The sequence below is a fragment of the Typopeltis vanoorti genome, chromosome 22, assembly GCF_054136105.1.
Source record: "Typopeltis vanoorti isolate ZY-2024b chromosome 22, IOZ_Tvanoo_1.0, whole genome shotgun sequence".
NCBI classification, from domain to species: Eukaryota; Metazoa; Arthropoda; class Arachnida; order Uropygi; family Thelyphonidae; genus Typopeltis; species Typopeltis vanoorti.
In genome coordinates this window covers 35,120,620-35,141,800 of record NC_143570.1, presented here as the reverse complement: position 1 = coordinate 35,141,800, position 21,181 = coordinate 35,120,620, and the positions used below count along the sequence as shown (strand labels likewise).

The following is a 21,181-nucleotide window of genomic DNA, read 5'->3' as shown; positions in this document are numbered from 1 at the left end:
GGAATGCATAAAGGTGAGAATGAGACAGGTAAGAATGGAAATCACAATCAGGATCAGGGAAATGAGAGTGGTCAAACCAAAGAGAGAGGTGTAGTATAACAGCTAGAATAGAGAATGTTAGTGTTGATAGGATGGCCTCAAACGCAGAGCAATTGTTATGTTTATGCACAAATGCAAGGGGTATTCAAAACAAGAGAGCTGATTTTATGGCATTAATTGAGATGGTATGCCCAAAAGTAACTAGAATAAGTGAAATTTAGTTGTCTGAGGAGGATGTGATGTTGGGAATAGAATTAGAAGGATATATAATTCTCTGGAAGGATAGAGATGTGAAAAGAGGAGGGGGGGAGTGGTGTTAATGATTGCAGAGGAATTGTGTCTGCGGAGTGTGGAAGTTGATAGTGCATGCACAGATTTTGAATCTGTGTGGTGCGATGTCGAAATAAACAGGTTAGTATATCTGATAGGATGATGTTCTAGGCCAGAGAATACTGATTGTGAAATGTTTAGGAAAATTAGTTGGGCTTGTAAAAAGAAGCTGATCATGATGGGAGACTTTAATTATAGGAATATAGACTGGAAGAATGAGATAGTGCATGGGAACAAGGAGAGTGAGTTTGTGGAATTTCTGAGAGATAAGTATCTTAAGCAGCACATGATTGAAGTAACTAGAGGCTTTAATGTTTTGGATTTGGTGATAACTTCACGAGATGCAATTGTTAATGAGGTGTCGACACTGCTGCCAGTTAGTGAGTGTGATCATGAGGTACTTGTTTGGGAAGCGATGAAAAAAGAAAAGGTCACTGCCGAAAATGGATAGATGTGGAAGTATAATGCAGGGGATTATAGGAAGCTCTGTAGTCAGTTAGCATCAGTATGTTGGGTAGATGAACTGAACGGAAAATATGTTGACAATGCATGGAAACGCATAAGGCAGTATCTGACAAAAGCAATGTATGACTGCATACCGAGGGTTAAGCAAGTAAATAGAGTGGGAGTGAAATGGATGACCAGTGAAATCTAGCAAGCTGTGCTGGAAAAGAAAATGTTATGGAGGAGGTACAAGACAGTTGGTGGTGATCAGATCCATGAAGAGTATAAAGTGCAGGCTAGAAAGGTGATGACAATGGTAAAGAAAGAAAAGGTGCAGTATGAGAGGAGACTAGCTGGTCAAGCCAAGGTTAACTCGAGGGAATTTTTTCGCTACATGGCAAGCAAGAGGAAGAATAATTATGGCCGACTAACATTGGTGGATAGTCATGGCAGCAGACTAACAGCTGCAAAGGATGTAGTGGAATTATTGAAAGAGCACTTTATCAGCGTATATCATACTGGTATAAATTATCCAATACAATATATAGAAGAGAGGCAAGTATTAGGAGAAATGGAAGTGAAAGAAACAGAGGTATATCGATGTTGGTTGGATTAGATGTTAATAAGGCTGTAGGAATGGATGGCATATCACCACGTATGCTTAGGGTGCACCACAGTTGGTTATGCCCATGACCTGGTTATTTAATGAAAGTCTTGCAGTTGGTAGGATTCCTGAGCAGTGGAAAGAGAGCAAAATAGTACCACTCCAAAAGCATGGTTCTAAGACAGAAGTCTCCAACTACAGGCCAGTCTGTATAACTGCAGTTGTGGTCAAGGTGTTAGAAAGATAGGAACAGAGGATGGGAATAGACAGTATATTGGTTAGATGGATCAGAGATTGGCTCTCTGAACGATACCAGGAGGTTGTGTATGATGGAGCAGTATCTCAAAAAAGAAGGGTGACCAGTGGCATGCCCCAGGATTCTGTTCTTGGGCTCCTGTTAATTTGTTTGTAAACGATATATTATGTGGACTGACTGGGGATCTTCAGTTATTTGCTTATGATGCAAAGTTGGGAAGAATTATAAGTAGCACTGCTGATGCTGAATCTCTTCAGGAAGATTTAAATACACTTTTAACTTGGATAAAAGAATGGGGTTGTAGTTTTAATATCAATAAGTGCAAGGTGTTGCATTTTGGAGTGCAGAAATATAAGGCTATGTACTATATTGATGGTGCTGTATTGCAGGAAGTGGATGAGATTAAAAATTTGGGAGTGATGGTTGACAGTAACTGAAACTTAGAGGGCAATTGCTAAGGTTGCAGATCATAGTGCTGCTATGATAAGAAGTACTCTAACATGCAAGGATAAGGAAGTGGTTGTGCCACTGTCAGACCACATTTGAACTAATGTTCTCACATCTGGTCACCTGGTTTTCAATGTGATGCGGCAACATTGGAGAGGATCCAGAGATGAGTGACTAAGACAGTATCAGAAGTTTGGGATGCTGGCTATGGAGAGAGGTTGAAGAGATGTGGATTGCAGAGTTTGGTGGATAGGGGGAAGAGAGGTGATATGATAGAGACGTTTAAGTTAGCTACAGGATTTTATCAGATTAATCCAGAGGGGGATTATAAAAAGAGTAGGTGAGAGGGGAAGAACCAGAGGTCATTCCTGGAAGTTATGTAAAAGTGTGGTGAAGAAGGGTGTGTGTGTGAGGAGTCGATTTTTTACATGGAGAATTGTCAGTGAATGGACTTTAATGCAAGGAGTGTTAAAGACTTTAAGATTCTATATAATAAATATATTGTCAGTTGAATGAACCTGTGATGAGTCTGTCGACTCCATGGAGGGTATAATAATAATATTTTAAATTTTTGCTTCAGGAAGATTCAAAGTAGTATCACAGTAATCAATGTCGTGTTTTATAACGGAAATTACACAAAATAATATCTTTATTATAATTAACTTTATATACACAATTACCATCATGCAAAATATTATGATTCGGTGTTTTGTTGTTTATTCTGTGGAATAAGTGGAATAAGTCACTTGTCCTTCCTATGTTCCTTTAAACACCTGTTATGTTAACAGGCATTAGGGGAACATAGAATACACCATATACAATAAAAGATGCAAATTAGTACACCATAATAAAAGAAATTTTGGTGAAAAAGAAAAACAAAAATCACCTATTTTAAACAAACATGCAAAAATATGATATCAAATTTTAATTGCTAAAATGCTATAAAAACTACTATCACTATTATTATTTTATAGAATACATTAACTTAAGAGGCTAAGCAGGAAAGAATTGGAAATATAACCATTTTTGCAATGAAAAGAACCAAACACATAAAGTAATACAGTTGACTCTTACTACAGCAAACTTGTAGAGATGCTTTGGTCTTTTTAGTAGTTTGTTACAGTGAGTGAGTTTGTTATCACAATGTTTGCTATACTGGGGGTGGACTATGATCATTAATTTCAATTCACAACAGTTCATTCAGCTTTGAAGAAAATGGAATTAAAACATGTAACACTGCTGTGTCTCCTTATTTATCTTATTGTACATATCATATAAATTGACTTTGCTTCTGTTTATTTTCAGTTTTATCCTCCTTTTTTTTTTCCTTTTTACTTTGATTTTAACTTTTTTTTTCTTTTTTAAAGCAATATTTTCTTTCTTTCACTTCTTTCCTCTTATTTTACACATATATATATATATATATAATTGTATATTAATTCTCTGTATATACTTAGGTGGTACAGAGAAAACCCTGCTTACTGAAGCAGTTTGAAAAATTGCCACAAGTAGTCTCTAGAGCATGGTTCCATGATTATCTATTATTCCATCCACAGCTGGACTAGCAGTATTGGCAGATAATCAAAGAAGAGGTGATAATATTGAGATTCATAAGCTGTAAAGGGAGCTCAAGTGATAGATAAAAGGAGTATTGCATATGGTAAAATATGGCGAGAGAATATAAGTCAACTCTGAAAACTGTTTAGAGTCACGTGAGTATGGTAGTCTATGCAGAACAATGTGAAACCGCACATAGCTATAGGAATCATGGAGAGAATTTAGTAATAACTTCAATGGGAACTCCTTCAACATCCATCTTGCATCTTCAACATTGCCCCAAGTCACTTTCACCTGTTTGGCCTGCTGAAATAGCTGTTTGGTGGCAAATAATTTACTGATGATCAGGAGGATGAAAACAAGGTGCAGAGTTGGCTGAGACTACATACAAAGAATTCTATTGCATTTTTGAAAATTATGGAGACAACTACCGTGTTTGAATAAAAACTTTAGTTTACTATAACTAAAATCTACATCTGACGTTTCGACCTTTATGTCAAGGTCATCTTCTGAAGCATACAACTATACACAGAAAACAAGCTACACTACAATCAAACTGGTTTGTTAAAGATACTGACCAACCACTACAACAATTGTTGGTCTGACCTCTGGTGAGGAAAAAAAAAAAAAAAAAGCTTGTTTTCTGTGTATAGTTGTATGCTCCAGAGATGACCTTGACATAAAGGTCAAAACGTCGAATGTAGATTTTAGTTATATTAAACTATAGTTTTACTTCAAACAAGGTAGTTGTCTCCATAATTTTCAAAAATGCATTTGGATCACCATGTAAGCTTAAAAGAAAGAATTCTATATTGCTAGTTTTGAAGGACTGAATAAAGTGATGAGACTTTATCAGTCCTTCAAAGTATATAAATGTAGAGAAATGTGACAAGTGTATAAAAGTAGTAATGTAGAGAAATAAATGTTTTTCTGAAGCTCGTGTTTCAATAATTTTATTTTTTTATAACCATCTGTAACTTATTTACTGACTTGTACATTAATACTGTGGGCAGACAAAGGTTTTTTAATATATTGTATTTTCTTTTTTTATATATATTTTTCTCTTGGGGGACCCTGTAACAACCTAGAGAGCACGTCCCCTGGGTGGCGGATAGGGGAGCCCACCATGTGTGTGTGCGCAAGCGTGTGTGTATATATATATATATGGTGGGGTGGTGTGAATATACTGAATAAGGACTCGTTAACAGGGCCATAAGGGGCAATCATCTTGATTGTAACAGAAGCGGTACTCCCATGGAACCCTAGCTGGATCTATCCTCTCCTTCTTCTACTCTGAGGAAGATCCACTTACTTTAATCTTTCCGATAAGGCCTTATCAGCCAATTCTTCTTATTTTATGACCCTTATGCTATTAGAGTACTCGATGGCCATGGGGTCTTTTCATTATTGGCCTTACAACTATGCCTTACTATAATTCTATAATCTACTCTTTCCCCTTCAATATACTCTATTCCTCCTATGGGTTTAAATTCGGAAGAAGGCGAGTTCAGAAGCCTTAAGGTAGCAGCCCTACCACTGAACTATTCCATCGTCAGGCTAGTCCCCTGACATAGAGAACATAAATAATCCTACTTGTAAGCTGACAGAAAAAGATAATCGGATTGAATCTATGGGAAATGACCCTGGAATGGAAAAGGTAAAACAAAAATGGAAACAACAAAATATAATACACATAGCAAACTGGAATGTAACAGGAATAGCATATAAAGAAATAGAATTAGACCAGTTATTAAATGAAAGAAATTTTAAAATAGCAGTAATCACTGAAAGAAAAAAGAAATTAAAAGGAACTATGAGAACTGAAAATTTTAATGTGCTATACAGTGGAGTCGACAGACACCAAAGAGCACAAGCAGGAGTCACGATTTGGATTCATTACTCCCTTTCGAAACAGTTAAAACATTATAAATTATGGAATGAAAGAATAACAGAAGCTAGAATAAAAATAGAAGCTATTTAACAATAATTGGTTTAATTGGTTTTAAACAAAAATGGAAACAACAAAATATAATACACATAGCAAACTGGAATGTAACAGGAATAGCATATAAAGAAATAGAATTAGACCAGTTATTAAATGAAAGAAATTTTAAAATAGCAGTAATCACTGAAAGTAAAAAGAAATTAAAAGGAACTATGAGAACTGAAAATTTTAATGTGCTATACAGTGGAGTCGACAGACACCAAAGAGCACAAGCAGGAGTCACGATTTGGATTCATTACTCCCTTTCGAAACAGTTAAAACATTATAAATTATGGAATGAAAGAATAACAGAAGCTAGAATAAAAATAGAAGCTATTTAACAATAATTGGTTTAATTGGTTTACAAAACATATATAATAAAATAAATAAAAATGATTACATAATTTTAGCAGGAGACTTAAATGCAAGGAAACACGAAAATTAATAATAATATAGGAATACATGGAGAACACACTCTAAACAGAAATGGTAAAAAATTGATTGACTTTGTAATTTATAATAACCTAAAAATAATGAATTCCTTCTATAAACATAAAGGCATACATAAATATACTTGGGCAACAAGAGGATGGAAATCAATATTAGATTACTTCATATTTAATGAAAAGACATAAAAATTTTCACTAGATGTTAGAGTTCACAGAGGATATGAAATGAGCAGTGACCACTTCCTAGTTAAAATAAAATTAAGATTACCACCTAAATGGCTACAAGTAACAAGAACAGAAAGAAAAATTGGAACATTTGTTTATAAAACTAGACTATTGAATGACACAAATGTACAATGGCTATATGAAAAGAATTAACCAATATCTAGATAAAATAAAACAAAATGAAGAAATAGAAAAAGAATGGCTTAATATAAAAACGATACTAAATGCAGCAGCAAATGAAAGCTTAGGAAAGACCAAAAAATTCAATAAAAGAAAAAGAACTGAAGATCTGGGATGATACAATCAAAGAAGTAATCAAAAAGAAAAAAGAAGCCTACCACAAATGGTTAAGCAGTAAAAGATTAGAAGATGAAATAGAATATAAAAGAATAAGAGCCATAGCTAAAAGAGAAGTCAGAAAAAGACATAGAGAATCATGGAATAAATTTGTTTCTAATTTAGAACATGATTTATATAAAATAAGACCGAATGTATATAAGATTTTGAAACACTTAAATGCATATACCAAAGAAAACATAAAATTAAACACTGAATTGAAATTATAAGAATTTCTAAATTACTACACAGAACTGTGGACAGACAAATATTTTAAAAAAGACAACTGGCAAACAATTAACGAAAATGAAAAGGAAATAAGTGAAGAAGAATTAGAAATCAGCCTGAAAGAAACAAGAAATGGAAAATCACCCGGAGAAGATAAGCTAGGTTTAGAACAATATAAATACGCAGGAACAAGATTCAAAGCAAGACTCTTATTATTTTTAAATAAAATTTACTCAAGTGGTATCCCCCCAATAGAATGGAAAAAAGCAATTGTGATTCCTATCTTTAAGAAAGGTAATAGAGATGACCCTAAAAACTATAGAGGTATCAGTATACTAAATTCCTGTTACAAAATATATAGCAGAATCTTAAATAACAAACTATTGAAATATTCTGAAAACTTTATTCTAGAAGTACAGAATGGATTTAGAAAAGGACGATCGTGTATAGACCTGGCCTTTTGTCTAAACTTAATAATAGAGAAAATAAGAGAATATAATTTAGAAACACATATTGCATTTATTGACTTTGAAAAAGCATTTGACAAAATTAAAAGAAATATTATTTAACATATTAAAAGAAAGACAAATACCAAATAATATCCTAAAAGCTATTACAAGTATATATGAAAATAATCAAATACAAATAAGATTAAATCACGAGCTATCATATACGAGAGAGATAAACCAAGGGGTCTGACAGGGATGTCCCTTCTCAGCAACTCTTTTTAATATCTATTTAAATGAAGTAATAATAAAATGGAATAAAAATTTACATCAAGGAATTAAAGTTTCTCTTGCAGTTAACTTAAACACCCTCCTCTTTGCCGACGACCAAATAATAATTACAAATTCTGAAGATAATTTACAGAAAGCTATTTTAGATCTAAATGAGATATCCAAAGATTATGGTATGATAATATCAACAGAAAAATCAAAAACTATGGCCTTTAAAGAACAAGATCCAGCAAGAACTAAAATACTAAAATAGATAACAAGATCTTAGAACAGGTGAATTCATTTAACTACCTGGTATGTATGATCACATATGAAAATGAAAAAGATATAAACGTAAAAATTGCAAAATATTTAAAAATAACAGGTGTAATTAACTCTATATTTAAACCAAACCTAGTTCAAAAACAAACCAGGCTAAAAGTATACAATACATTAGCCCTACAGTCTTAATGTATGGAAGTGAAGTCTGGACAATAAAACAAAAAGACAAACAAAGATTAACAACAGCAGAAATGAAGTTTATGAGAAAAACTGCAAAGTATACCCTATTTGATCACAAAAGAAACGAAGATATTATGAAAGAATTAAACCAAGAACCAGTAATAGAAAAATTAAAAAATATAAACATAAATGGATGGAACACGTTCAAAGAATGAAAACAGAAAGATTACCAAAACAAGCCTTAAAGTACAAGCCATTAGAAAAGAGAAAACCAGAACATCCTCTTAAACGATGACTTCTAAGGCCGGAACGGGCCATGCTAGGCCCGTTTTCCGGCCTTATATCTTGATTACTGGGCACAGATCTGGTCACCTAGAAACATAAGTGACCAGATTTGGGCCCAGTAATCAAGATGGGGTCTTATCAACGCTCAATACAGAGGAAGAATAACTTGCTTATCTCTGCTCTTCAAAGTATTCTTCAGCATCAAAGTGATTTGATGAGCTGATTTAGCCACTTTTGCAATGGGCCCGCTAAACTTCAACTCCCTATCCAGCAACACTCCCAAGTGCCCGGCCTCATCAATCTCCTGGAGTGCAGTTCCACCAATGTGATATACTGCTGCTAATCTTTTCATCCCAAAATGCATAACCTTACATTTTGCCACATTAAATTGATAGCCATTCTCCTTAACCCAGATCTCCAATCTACCCAAATCATCTTGCAAAATGTTGACATCTTCTGCATTCACTATTGCCCTACCCAACTTAGCATCATCAGTGAACAAATGAACCGTTTCTCTTAGATCCTTCCCTATATCGTTAATGAACAAATTAAACAGCAGTGGTCCAAGAACAGAACCCTGCGGTACACCACTAGTCATAGGCCGTCTTTTGGACTCTACTCCTGAGTAAACTACTCTCTGTTATCTCTCTATCAACCACCCTCCTATCCATTCCCATATATTGCAGTTTACGGATTAGACTTCCATGTGATATCCTGTCAAAGGCCTTAGCAAGGTCTAGCAGTATCATTATAAACCCATTACACTTATCCAGTTCAGCCCTTACTGTGTTATAAAACCTGAGCAAGTTACTGAGGCATGATCTACCCTTCACAAAGCCATACTGTCCCCCGTACAGTATCTCGTTTTCATCAATCCATTCCTGTATTTTTCCCTTGACAACGACTCCTGATATGCTGATTGGTCTGTAATTTGCAACAGTAGCCTTGGATCCTACTTTATGCAGTGGAACTTTTTCCCCTCTTTCCACCCCTTTCGTACTAAACCAGACCCGAGACTCAGATTAAACAATAAGGTCAAGGGCACTGACAATTCTTTAGCCGTTTCATGTAAGACCCATGCTGATATAGCATCCAATTCCACAGATGAATTCACATTAAGATTCTGTGGAGGCGAATAGACTATTCACTTCCACTTCATTCACCACAATTCCCATATAAACTAATGGTTCCTTCATTCCTTCAACGTCACCACCTGGATGATATACTCTTGCGAAGTGCTCACTCAGTAATTCCACTATATCGACTGATTCAGTGACCTCCCTACCATCGCCGTTCCTTAAAATCATTTTGCCGTGTACAGTTTTTCTTTTACTAGCAGCATATTGAAAGAACTGTTTGGGATTCTCTTTAGCTTGCATGGCTAACATGGCTAATAACATGGCTTATATGGTTAAGTTATCACAATGCTTGTAGCACAAATAGACACTGTCATTAATATATACTGGTGTCCAAAAACCTAATGAGGAACACTATTTCTGAAGATTACAACTGCAAATTCAGACAAATCAACTTGTGGCAATTTGTATAATTTACGATTTTATAATCCCAGGTACACATTCAAATTTTTGAATGGCACAGAAGGGATCATATGGTTAACAGTCAACAGAATAAAAGGCAAAAGCCTATGCTAAGTGAATTGTGTTTGAAGGAAGCTCTTTTCGTGAAGGAATAAAGTTGCAAACTTGGATGTCTTGTAATGACTGAAAGACATCATCTATATTATTTCATGTATGGAAGAATTATTGGAAAGCTTGACGATGGCAGCAGAATTGTTGATATTGCCAGAGAGTTTTGAATCTCACATAGCATTGTATCCAGGATCTGGGCAGCATTTCAAATCAATGGAATGTGTTCCAGATGTTTGTTAAGAGGTTGCCTTGCTCTACCACACAGCACAAAGACAGATTTTTGGTTATAATAGCAAAATATAATCAATGCACCACGGCACTGGTCAACTTATAAGTCAGATCCATTCAAGTATAGGTACAAGGATATCTCAACAAACTGTGGAAAGACGTCTGTGACATGTAGGATTATAAGTCTGAAGGCCTGTCGCCTGTGTCCCTTTATCCAAGCTCATCATCATTTTCATTAGTGTTGTATCCATAAAAATTGGACAAGACATGAATGGGCTAATGCAGTGTTTCCCAACGTTTTTTGGATTATGTCCCACCTCAACACCTCAAAGATTTTGATGTCCACCCCCCCCAAGTCAGCCAAGTTCTGAAAAAGTATAATATAAATAGGTACAGTACTTTAAATAAAAAAGGAACATAGATAAAATTGTTTTTAATTTGACTTTCTTCAATGAATATAAATTTTATATTACACTTTGTATATTATAAAACATAAATCGAACTGAACTCGGGAAAATAAAATCCAAGGTTAATGTGATCCTTGAGCTTGATGTCTGCTGCAAAGAGTTTTTATTTGAGGTACTAATTTAGTCAATTTCAATCTCAAATCCCCACAGTTTGTGATATCCAGATGATTTCTTTTTTTTTTCAGTAACAAATCATTTACAGCACTAAAACCACATTCAACTAAATATGACGATGGGAAAGGTAACAGTAATTTTTTGCAAAACTAGTTGAATTTCAGTATTTCATTTCCGTCTCATCAGATAGCCATGGCAATGTTCCTTTTATGTTGAATAAAGTTCTTATAGACTGATCATTTTGCTTTTCTGAGAGTTCTTGATACATATTTATGTTGACTGCTGTACTAGTGTTGTCAGCTTTTTTTCTCAGAAAGTCAGAGTTGCAACACTGATAATTTATCACCAACAATGGTGATTTTTTTGACTATATCGGTGATGAGGTGATGAATGCAACACCATTTTCTAATTGCCCCCTAAAATATTCAAATTGCCTCCCTGTGGGCTGTACGCTCCACACTGGGAAACACTGGGCTAATGTGATCTTTACAGATGAGAGTCGTATATTCCTCCGATTCTAGATGACTTGATCTGGCATAAAAGTGGTATGATTACCATCGCAAGAATGTTCTTGAAAGGAATAAATACAGTTGTACTGGAATGAAGGTGTGGGAAGGCATTATGCTTAATGGATGCACTGAGCTCCAAGTGCTGGAAAAAAGGAACTATGACTGGTAAACAATTATTCCTCAACTTCGTGTTCAACTGTTCTGTGGTACTGTAGGCAAAAAATTCATTTTTATGAATGACAATGCCACACCACATCGTACACGAGCAGTGGAGATACTTCTGGACAATGAGAATATTAATTGAATTGAGTGGCCAGCAAACTACCCAGATCTCCACCCCGTAGAACACATTTAGGATGCAATAGGAAACACGTCGCTGCTTGAAATCTCCTCCCAAAAAACTTTGGAAGGGAATTTGCCTGGTCAAGCAAAGACCACGCAAAGGCCGGCTCTTTGCTTGACCTGGCCTTATCCTGGCTCTGAAGGAAGAGCGGGCCAGTTTGCCTAAAGAACTCCTGAATGACTTGGTGCTACATATGGTACGATGTTGTTAGAGCTGCATCACAGTTTGGGGTGAACATATTCTATTGAAATGTCTCTCTTTCTCTCTCTCTCTCTCTGCATAGCGCTGAAATTAATTTAATGCATTAACTCCCTAACTAAGTGCTTAGGAAATTTCTAGCTTTTGTCAAAAACGTATTACAATTGTATGAAATTTATAACCTGTTTTTTGTGTAATATATTTTATTTGTATGCTGGTGCAATAAATTTATGTCCTCTGTGGTACTGTAGGCAAAAAATTCATTTTTATGAATGACAATGCCACACCACATCATACACGAGCAGTGGAGATACTTCTGGAGAATGAGAATTGGCTGTAGTCATGAAATTTTTTCATATACAGTTGAAAATGTAGTTTTTTCTTAGCTTTTGGACATCAGTGTATAACTCTAAATATGTCACTTCTTAGAAGTGATTTCTCCACACCTGTTCTTTGCTTGACCTTATTGCTAAGAATCCCATCCAAAGACTCAACTACTCCCATTTCAGGCAATACTAGTGCTTCCAGCTTGCTTATCAATCACACTACTCGTTTCTCTATTCACTAGCACTTCTGTCTCACCTATTCCCACTGTCCTGCTCTTTCACATCATCCTCTTACTTTTGATGGTACTGATTACCATGCAAGAATGTTCTTGAAAGGAATAGATACAGCAGTAATGGAATTTTATAATAGCATCTTTATAAAACAAGTGCTTGTCTGGCTCCTTTATACAATTGTTGAATCAATGGGATAGGCAAATAGTGAATTACTTCTGCACACCACTAACACGACTTTGATCTCATTATTCATGTCACTCATTGCTCTCTCTTTCCAGCAACAACTGCTCCAGTTGATCAGCAGTCCATTTTTTCAAACACTTTCTGAAATGTGTACTTAAATTGCTAAATGACAGTTAAACATTTTCAGATCACAGGTTATGTGGAGTTCTGTCCTGGGATGAAAATTCCAGCACCAGTAATTTCTCATTAAAACAGTATTTTAAAGAATTAACTTATTATTATTATTATTACAGTCTCCATGGAGTCGACACTCATCGTAGGAGGTTCATTCAACTGACAACATAATTATCATATAGAATCTTAAAGTCCTTAACACTCCTTGCATTAAAGTCCATTCACTGATAATGCTCCATGTAAAAAATCTACTCCTCACACCCTTCTTCGCCACACTTTTACCAAGAATGACCTCTGGTTCTTCCCTTCTCACCTTTTCCTCTTTTTATAATCCCCTCTGGATTAATCTGATAAAATCCTGTCGCTAACTTAAACGTCTCTATCATATCACCTCTCTTCCTCCTATCCACCAAACTCTGCAATCTATATCTTTTCAACCTCTCTCTCTATAGCCAGCATCCCAAACTCCTGATATTGTCTTAGTCACCCATCTCTGGACCCTCTCCAATGTTGCCACATCACATTGAAAACCAGGTGACCAGATGTGAGCACATTAGTTCAAATGTGGTCTGACAGCGGCACAACCACTTCCTTATCCTTGCATGTTAGAGTACTTCTTATCATTGCAGCACTATAATGTACAACCTTTGCAACCCTAGCAATTGCCCTCTAAATTTCAGTTACTGTCAACCATCACTCCCAAATTTTTAATCTCATCCACTTCCTGCAATACAGCACCATCAATATAGTACATAGCCTTATATTTCTGCACTCCAAAATGCAACACCTTGCACTTATTGATATTAAAATTACAACCCCATTCTTTTATCCAAGTAAGAAGTGTATTTAAATCTTCCTGAAGAGATTCAGCATCAGCAGTATAATTCTTCCCAACTTTGCATCATAAGCAAATAACTGAAGATCCCCAGTCAGTCCACATAATATATCGTTTACAAACAAATTAATAGGAGCCCAAGAACAGAATCCTGGGGCATGCCACTGGTCACCCTTCTTTTTTGAGATACTGCTCCATCATACACAACCTCTTGGTATCGTTCAGAGAGCCAATCTCTGATCCATCTAACCAATATACTGTCTATTCCCATCCTCTGTTCCTATCTTTCTAACACCTTGACCACAACTGCAGTTATACAGACTGGCCTGTAGTTGGAGACTTCTGTCTTAGAACCATGCTTTTGGAGTGGTACTATTTTGCTCTCTTTCCACTGCTCAGGAACCCTACCAACTGCAAGACTTTCATTAAATGAAAGATAATCATGTATGCAAACACATACATGATTTTTAAAAATTACTTTATCATATAACTAAAAGATATTTTTCATTACTGAAATTGTCCCTCAATATATATCATACTGTAAAAAAAATAACATGATAAGCAAAACGTTTAAGTAAGTTTATATAGTCAAGTGATATGATATTGTGAAACCTGACTTGCAGGTGGCATTTCTATGTACATGTAAAAGTTTATCTATATGGCTGATATTACATGGAATGCATGACTGTAGGCACATCAAAATAAATAACATATCTATTACTAATACTACTACGGAACTTTGTACACAAAATATAATAAGAATTTTGAACTTACTAGAACCAAATGCAATGACATTCACTCGGCATTCAGATGGGAGATTTTTTAAACATAAAAGTGACACTCTGATAGCATCTAAAAAGGCTTCTCCTTTCATTGAATTTGATGCATCAATAAGGAGTATCAGATGAGAAACAGGATCAACTGAAGTTTTGAATTCTGGAAAGAAAGCTAACATACAGGCCTGAAAAGAAATTATTCGAATGTTTTTGTAAGAACATAACTTGAGTATTTTAAAAAAATATACAATAAAATCTAATTCATCTTAAACGTCAAAGTGTATATTAAAAGATTAAATCAAAATTTAAAAAAAAAAAAAAAAAATGGAATGCCTGTTTTTCAAAGAATGATGGTAGACATTACATTATGCATGATTTTGTTGTCTGCAGCATGTATAAAATTTATTTGTTTTATAGGGTTAAAGATTTGTGGAAAAATAGAGAAACTAGTTGGTGCATGTCAAAAAGTGTTTTGAGAGCAAATGCTAGAGGTGCGAGGATAGTAAGAAGAATAACAAAAGAATATTCGATGAAAAAAAAGGAAAGAAAATTGAGTGTGAATATTGACAAGGTTATTGAAGTAAAGTACTGGAAGCAGGTGGGGGAACATATGAGGGACAGCAAGAATGAAAGAGTAGAAAATGAAGAGAATGACCAGATGAGAATGAAAGAGTTAGTGCACTTATGTGTAGCCCTTCACAGGACAAAAGATGAAACTGAATGGTTGCAGAAATGGACAAGTGGCATCGCAGAGAAGTAAAAGAAGGGAGATATGCAAAGAAAGGGATGATGAAAGAACAAATGAAGGAGAATAAGGAGAGTTTTGTATGGAGACACCATGATAAGAGGAGTGCATTAAAAAATTGTTTTTCTGGGTAAAGGATGTTGTAAGGATGCAGAGAAAGAAAATAAAATAGATGATTATTTTGGCAAGTACAAATGCTCTGTCACATGACAAGTATGGTATGTGAAAAAATATTATGATAGAAGTGAATAGGAGTGAGAGAGTGAAGATAGGTCTGCTGCCATACTTTTAATAGAGGTAAGCTGAGAAGAAGGGCCATGACTGCAGTGAGTCAATTAACAAATTGTGCAGGAGGAATGGTGTGGTGTGGTGCAATTCTAATGGATGAAAGGGTTTATACAAGAAGATAATTTGTTTTAATGGATTCAGAGGTAGGTGGTCTTGAGAAAGTATTGTACAGTCAGTGCCTGGAAGTGCAGAGTCAAGAAAATAGTGTTCGTGGAAAATGCAGATGAGTGTGGGAGCAGTCTTCGTAGAGGTGACTGAGTGAGACAGAGTGATCAAATGATGCTGAATGTATCTACCCACATTCTTAACTTAAGTGAGATAATCAACATACAATGTCAGAGATGCTGCAAGATGATGGAAGTACTGCAGTTTGTGTATATTAGTGTCTGAAACAATCAAGAAAATAAGATATTTAATTATTTAACTGCTAATATTTTGTTGCTTTAAACCCAACATTTTCACAGCATGGTTTGTGATGAAAAATTAAAGATGAACAACTGCAAACAACTAAGCTTTTTCTACACATCCAAGAAGAGGACTTCTTTGGCATTGGAATTTAAGATGGCCAAAAGTTATAGGCTAGGCTTGACACGCATGCACACAAACAAAGAATAAAGTTTACAAGCTGGCAAATAGTTGCATAATGCACAAAATAGAATACTTCTATTAAATAAAAATATATATTTCTAAGCAGTCTTTTTAAACTTTAAGAAAATGCAGAAGAATATATATATATATGTGTGTGTTTAACATATATATATATTTATGTATGCTCCAGATGATGATCTTGATATGAAGATTGAAACGTCGGGATAATAAAAAGAGTTATTTTAACACGATTGTAGAATCCATAATTTTAAAAATGAATGCTGATCAACGTGTAACACTAAAAGAAAAGAAATATATAAGTATGTTATATACATATATATCTTCATGCATATAACATAAAGAGTCCTTCTAGTAACAAAAATTCAAGTAACAAATTATATTTTCTTAAAAAAAAAAAAAATCAATGCAGTTTTTACAGTTCTTCCTATTCTTATTAATTTTTGTCAACAGATTTTGTCTCTAAAATCAAGGACTTAAAACTCAAATCTTGTGACATCACGGTGAGCTTTGACATGGTAGCACTCTTTACCAACATTCCGACACAAGAAGTTTTCCATATTTTAAAGACCAAGATTTCAAATAAAATGTTCTTTCTACTACTCACTGTGTAAACTCTGGCTATTTTGAATTCAAAGGTAAACTTTATAAACAGGTCAAAGGATTAGCTATGGGAAGCCCCCTCTCTCCTATATTAGCCAACATTTTTTTCAAGGATTTTGAACAAAAGGCAATCTCCTCTTTTAGTTTAAAACCAAGAATTTGGCTTAGATATGTGAACGATATATTCCTCATATGGGAGCATGGTACTGAGAACTCACCAAGATGCCTGAATCAATAAAAGTCTCTATATTTAGAAAGCCAACACACACGGACAGATATTTGCATGCGTCCTCACATCACCGTCCAGTGCAAAAGTTGGGTATTATATCAACTCTTGCAAATTGTGCAAGATCTGTACGGTCAGATGAAGAACTAAAAAAAGAACTACAACATCTTAAATGGACCTTTAAAAGCAATGGCTACTCTTTAAAAAGTATTAACAAACAATTATCCCACCATCAACGTAGAGACACAGGACGACTCCAAAGGTTATATCTCCTTGCCATATATCAGCACACTATCCAAAAAACTGAGTAGAATCTTAAAGAAATTTAACATACAAACGTGCTTCTCGACTCTTCCAAAAATAAGATCAAGTTTCAGCAATTACAAACAATCACAACCTTCTACAATTCCCAGGTGTATACAAAGTCACATGTGAGTGTGGAAAACCTTACTATGGCCAAACGGAGAAATCTATCCTCCTACGTCTCGAGGAACACCAGAGAGACATGGCTTACAAGAGAACCAGAGCTTCTGCCCTATCAGGCCATGTCCTGTTTTCAATAAACACAAACAACGAAAGCCGCCAACATGAAGTAAATTGGACAACAACTTCAAACCTACACATTTGCCACGATGAGATAGAACGCCGCATTGTCGAGTCAAAAGAAATCACCTTGGACCCTCTTCATATGAACAATAATCTCAGCTATAATTTGACTGACTCTTTCAGCTCTATTATCAGATACTGGAGATCGCGTGGTTCCACACACATACAAGTGTACAACAATAGAACTTTAACACAGACTATAGCTCAAGTTCATAATAAGTGTAATTTACAGTTGAATATTATAGCTTTATAATTGTATAGCTTTAGAGTGTCTCAATGTTTTTTCAGTGTCTTTTAATAGTATGTTCTTAATGCCTGATGAAGTCAATCCCGACAAAACGTTGCGTTTTCAAATAAATCTCAATTTGTTATAATTCTTGGATTTTTAGTCAGTTTATATTAAAATGACCATATCTAACCTCCGAGTTAATAGTAGTAGTCATATATATATATATATATATATATATATATATATATATATATTATATCAGGGGGTATATTCTGGGTATGCTAGGTGTACAGTGCATACCAACAGAATAGCAATATCACCGATATTATTTTTTTGCATTTATTCTTGTTAAAGCCTTTCCTAATTGTTTCCTGGCTTCACGTGATTCCTAAAGTTAAACACAATATACTAATGCTTCATGAACAGGACACTTTTTTCGTATTAATAGCCTGGATGTGCAGTCACAAATATGGACATCTTTGAACTCTTTGAAGAGACATACAGATGGTGCATGCTACCAGTGGTTTTAAACCACCCAGAAGGTAAGGCAGGGTGTACACTGAGACAACAGCATCCAGAAATCAGTGGCTGAGATTGTTATTGTCATGAGTTGCTGTTTTTGTTTTCTGAGTTTCATATGTTTTGCATGTATGAAGTGACATGTTTAGAACACTGATATATATATAGACAATTTTTTAATGTATAATTTTCTATAAATAATTTATAACTTTTTGCTCATATTTACAATGGGAAAGTGTTGATAATCTATTGAATGTCCTATTTTTTGCCAGAGTTTTTCCAGATTGTGTGATTATAGTCGAAGGAGGTTGGATTTTGCATATAAGTAAGTAAGTAAAACAAGTTATTTCAGCCTTTCTTTGGTTCAATCTGGAAAAATAATTTCCCAAGTGATTACTTTTTCTGATTTCTGTGCATATTAATAATATTCATGACTTATGGATGTGAGAGATGAAACCTAAAGAAGTCAGATAAGAAAATGATAGCTGCTTTTAAGATGTGGTGTTAAAGAAGGCTGTTGAGGATATATATACTGAAAGGCATACAAATGAATAGAGGTTAGAAAAGATCAGTAGAACTTTAAGGCTCGCTCCTTAAGGATATTGACATAAGAAAGTTAAAATATTTTGGACGCATTGAAAGGATGGAAGGAGGACTTGTCCGAACAGTAATAGATGGTAAAGTATCTGAAAGGGACAGGCTGTCAATAAGATGAATGGATGTGTGTGTGTGTGTGTGTGTGTGTGTGTGTGTGTGTGTGTGGAGTGACTGATCTTCAGAGAGTTGACTCCAGAAAAGCATATAACAGGAACACATGGCAAGGCCTGGTGTGGCACATCACTGAGCATTGGAGTGACTATCTGTGGATGCCCAGTGAACCTATGATGTGAGTATTATATGGCTAAAAATCATATCCAGGATGATGCAAAGCTGGTAAGGATTATTAGTAATAGTGCAGATGTGATAGCCCTGCAAGAGGATTTGAATAAGCTAGATAGATGGGCAAATCAATGGGAATGTTGGTTTAATGTGGCAGAATGTAAGGTCTTGAGGTTTGGGAAACATCGATGGGATGCTGCATACTCTATGGGAGGAGTTATACTGGAGGAAGTAGGGGATACAAGAGATCTGGGGTTGATGATTGATAGAAACCTGAAATTTAGGGGACATATTGCAAAGGTGGTGAAGGTAACACAGAGGATTGCTGCAATAATGAGAAGGACACTGACCTGCAGAGATAAAAGAGTTATCATTCTGTTGTATAACACTCTGATCAGACCACACTTAGACCATTGTTCCCAGATTTGGTCCCCAGGATTTGAAGGGGATAAATTAACTGTGAAAGGGTACAAAGATGATTTCAGGACTGTATACAATGTTAGTTATGAGGGTCAGCTGAGGGAATGTGGACTGCAGAGTTTGGTGGATAGAAGAAGGAGAGGTGATATGATTGAGACTTTTAAACTGTTGAGGGGTGGTTACAAGGTTAACACTGGGGAGTTCTTTCGCTTGGTTGAACAGTGGGAAGGAGTGATGACAAGAAGCCACCCTGGAAGTTATGAAAGGAAACTGTGAGTAAGAGGGTGAGGAGTGGTTTCTTTGCATAGAGGGTGGTTGAACCATGGAATGCATTGCTTGATGGAGTGGTGAGAGTGAGAATGGTCAATGAGTTTAAGGTATGATAGACTTTGTGTTTCTTACATGGGACCTCCTCTCGATGAGTTTTGATAGACTGTGTTTCTTAGGAAGGACCTCCCACGATGAGTCTTTTGACTCCATTTTGACTCCAAAGAACTATCTAAATTATCCTAAAAATCAAATTATTAAGTAGGTAAACAAATTTTTTGGGATACCATACGTCCAGTAGGATCAGTCCAGTTACATTTAAATGCCATCAATTTCATTTTTTGTTTTAAATTGTAACATTTAACTTCATAGAGCTGAAATATGCCTCATTGTAATGTATTTACATGCCAGCCTGGATGGCCGTGTGGTTAGTGTATCTGCTCTCCAGCCAAAATGCTGTGGGTTCGAATCCTGATGTGGGCATGGATGTCTGTGATGACTGTATGTGACAATACTAGGTGGTGGGTGGTAGATGGTGTTGGTATGGATGATGATGATGATGATAGTTGGCAGATTAAGTAGATTAAGTAGTGGAGATAGAGAGTTGTAAAGTAGGTGCCTCCCTCAATGAGTTTTTGGATTCCCTTTAGGAGTCACGTAATAATAATAATTTTCATTACTAGATACAATCACTTGGTCATCTACAAACAGGAGACTTAAAAAAAAAAAACTGATATGTAAGCTTACCTAGCAGTGTTTACTAAATGCTAAAAACTTCATTCAAATGAACATTATCACATTAATGACAATCTGGGCCGAAGATGCAGCCCAGACATGCTGCTAAATTTATTATTTCCATATAGATTTTATACTGTTTTGATTTATAACATACTCTTGAATTTTTTTTATTATTATTATCATCTGAGACCTCGAGGGAGTTAAGGCCCTCACTGAGGGAGGCTATACATCACTCAAATCAGCTGTCATACCTTCCCTTAAGCTCATTCACATTAGATGCACTCACTATTTCAATTTCTCCCACCACTCTGTGAGAGAAAATCTAGCTTGTATCTAGCTTTGTGAGAAAATATCTAGCTTGTATTTAGCTTTGTGAGAAAATATCTAGCTTTTTAATCATGAACAAATTTAGCTTCCACAGATATCCACCTTTGATATAACCAAAAAATTTCAGACAATATCCTATACCATCCATTCAGAAGTTTACAGACTTTTATTATATCAACTTTCTCTCTCTTTCTCATATTGAAGAGTCTACAGACTATATTCACTAAGCAAGAGAGAGACACATATTCAGATTCTCTCACTATAATCTCAAAATAATCTTTGTAACTCTTCTTTGCACCTTTCCACAGCTTCTATATCCCCGTGGAACAC

At 35.3% G+C, this 21,181-nt stretch overlaps 1 protein-coding gene across 7 annotated transcripts in view; it reads right to left on the bottom strand.

Moving 5' to 3' along the window:
- Positions 1–21,181, bottom strand: part of LOC150094297 (protein mono-ADP-ribosyltransferase PARP4-like) — an 879,331-nt gene that overhangs the window by 395,029 nt on the left and 463,121 nt on the right. For all 7 annotated transcript variants that reach the window (XM_090411811.1, XM_090411815.1, XM_090411816.1 and 4 more), the window contains exon 18: positions 14,397–14,583. In XM_090411811.1, coding sequence (XP_090267937.1) covers positions 14,397–14,583 — 187 coding nt within the window. The remainder of the gene's footprint in view (positions 1–14,396; positions 14,584–21,181) is intronic.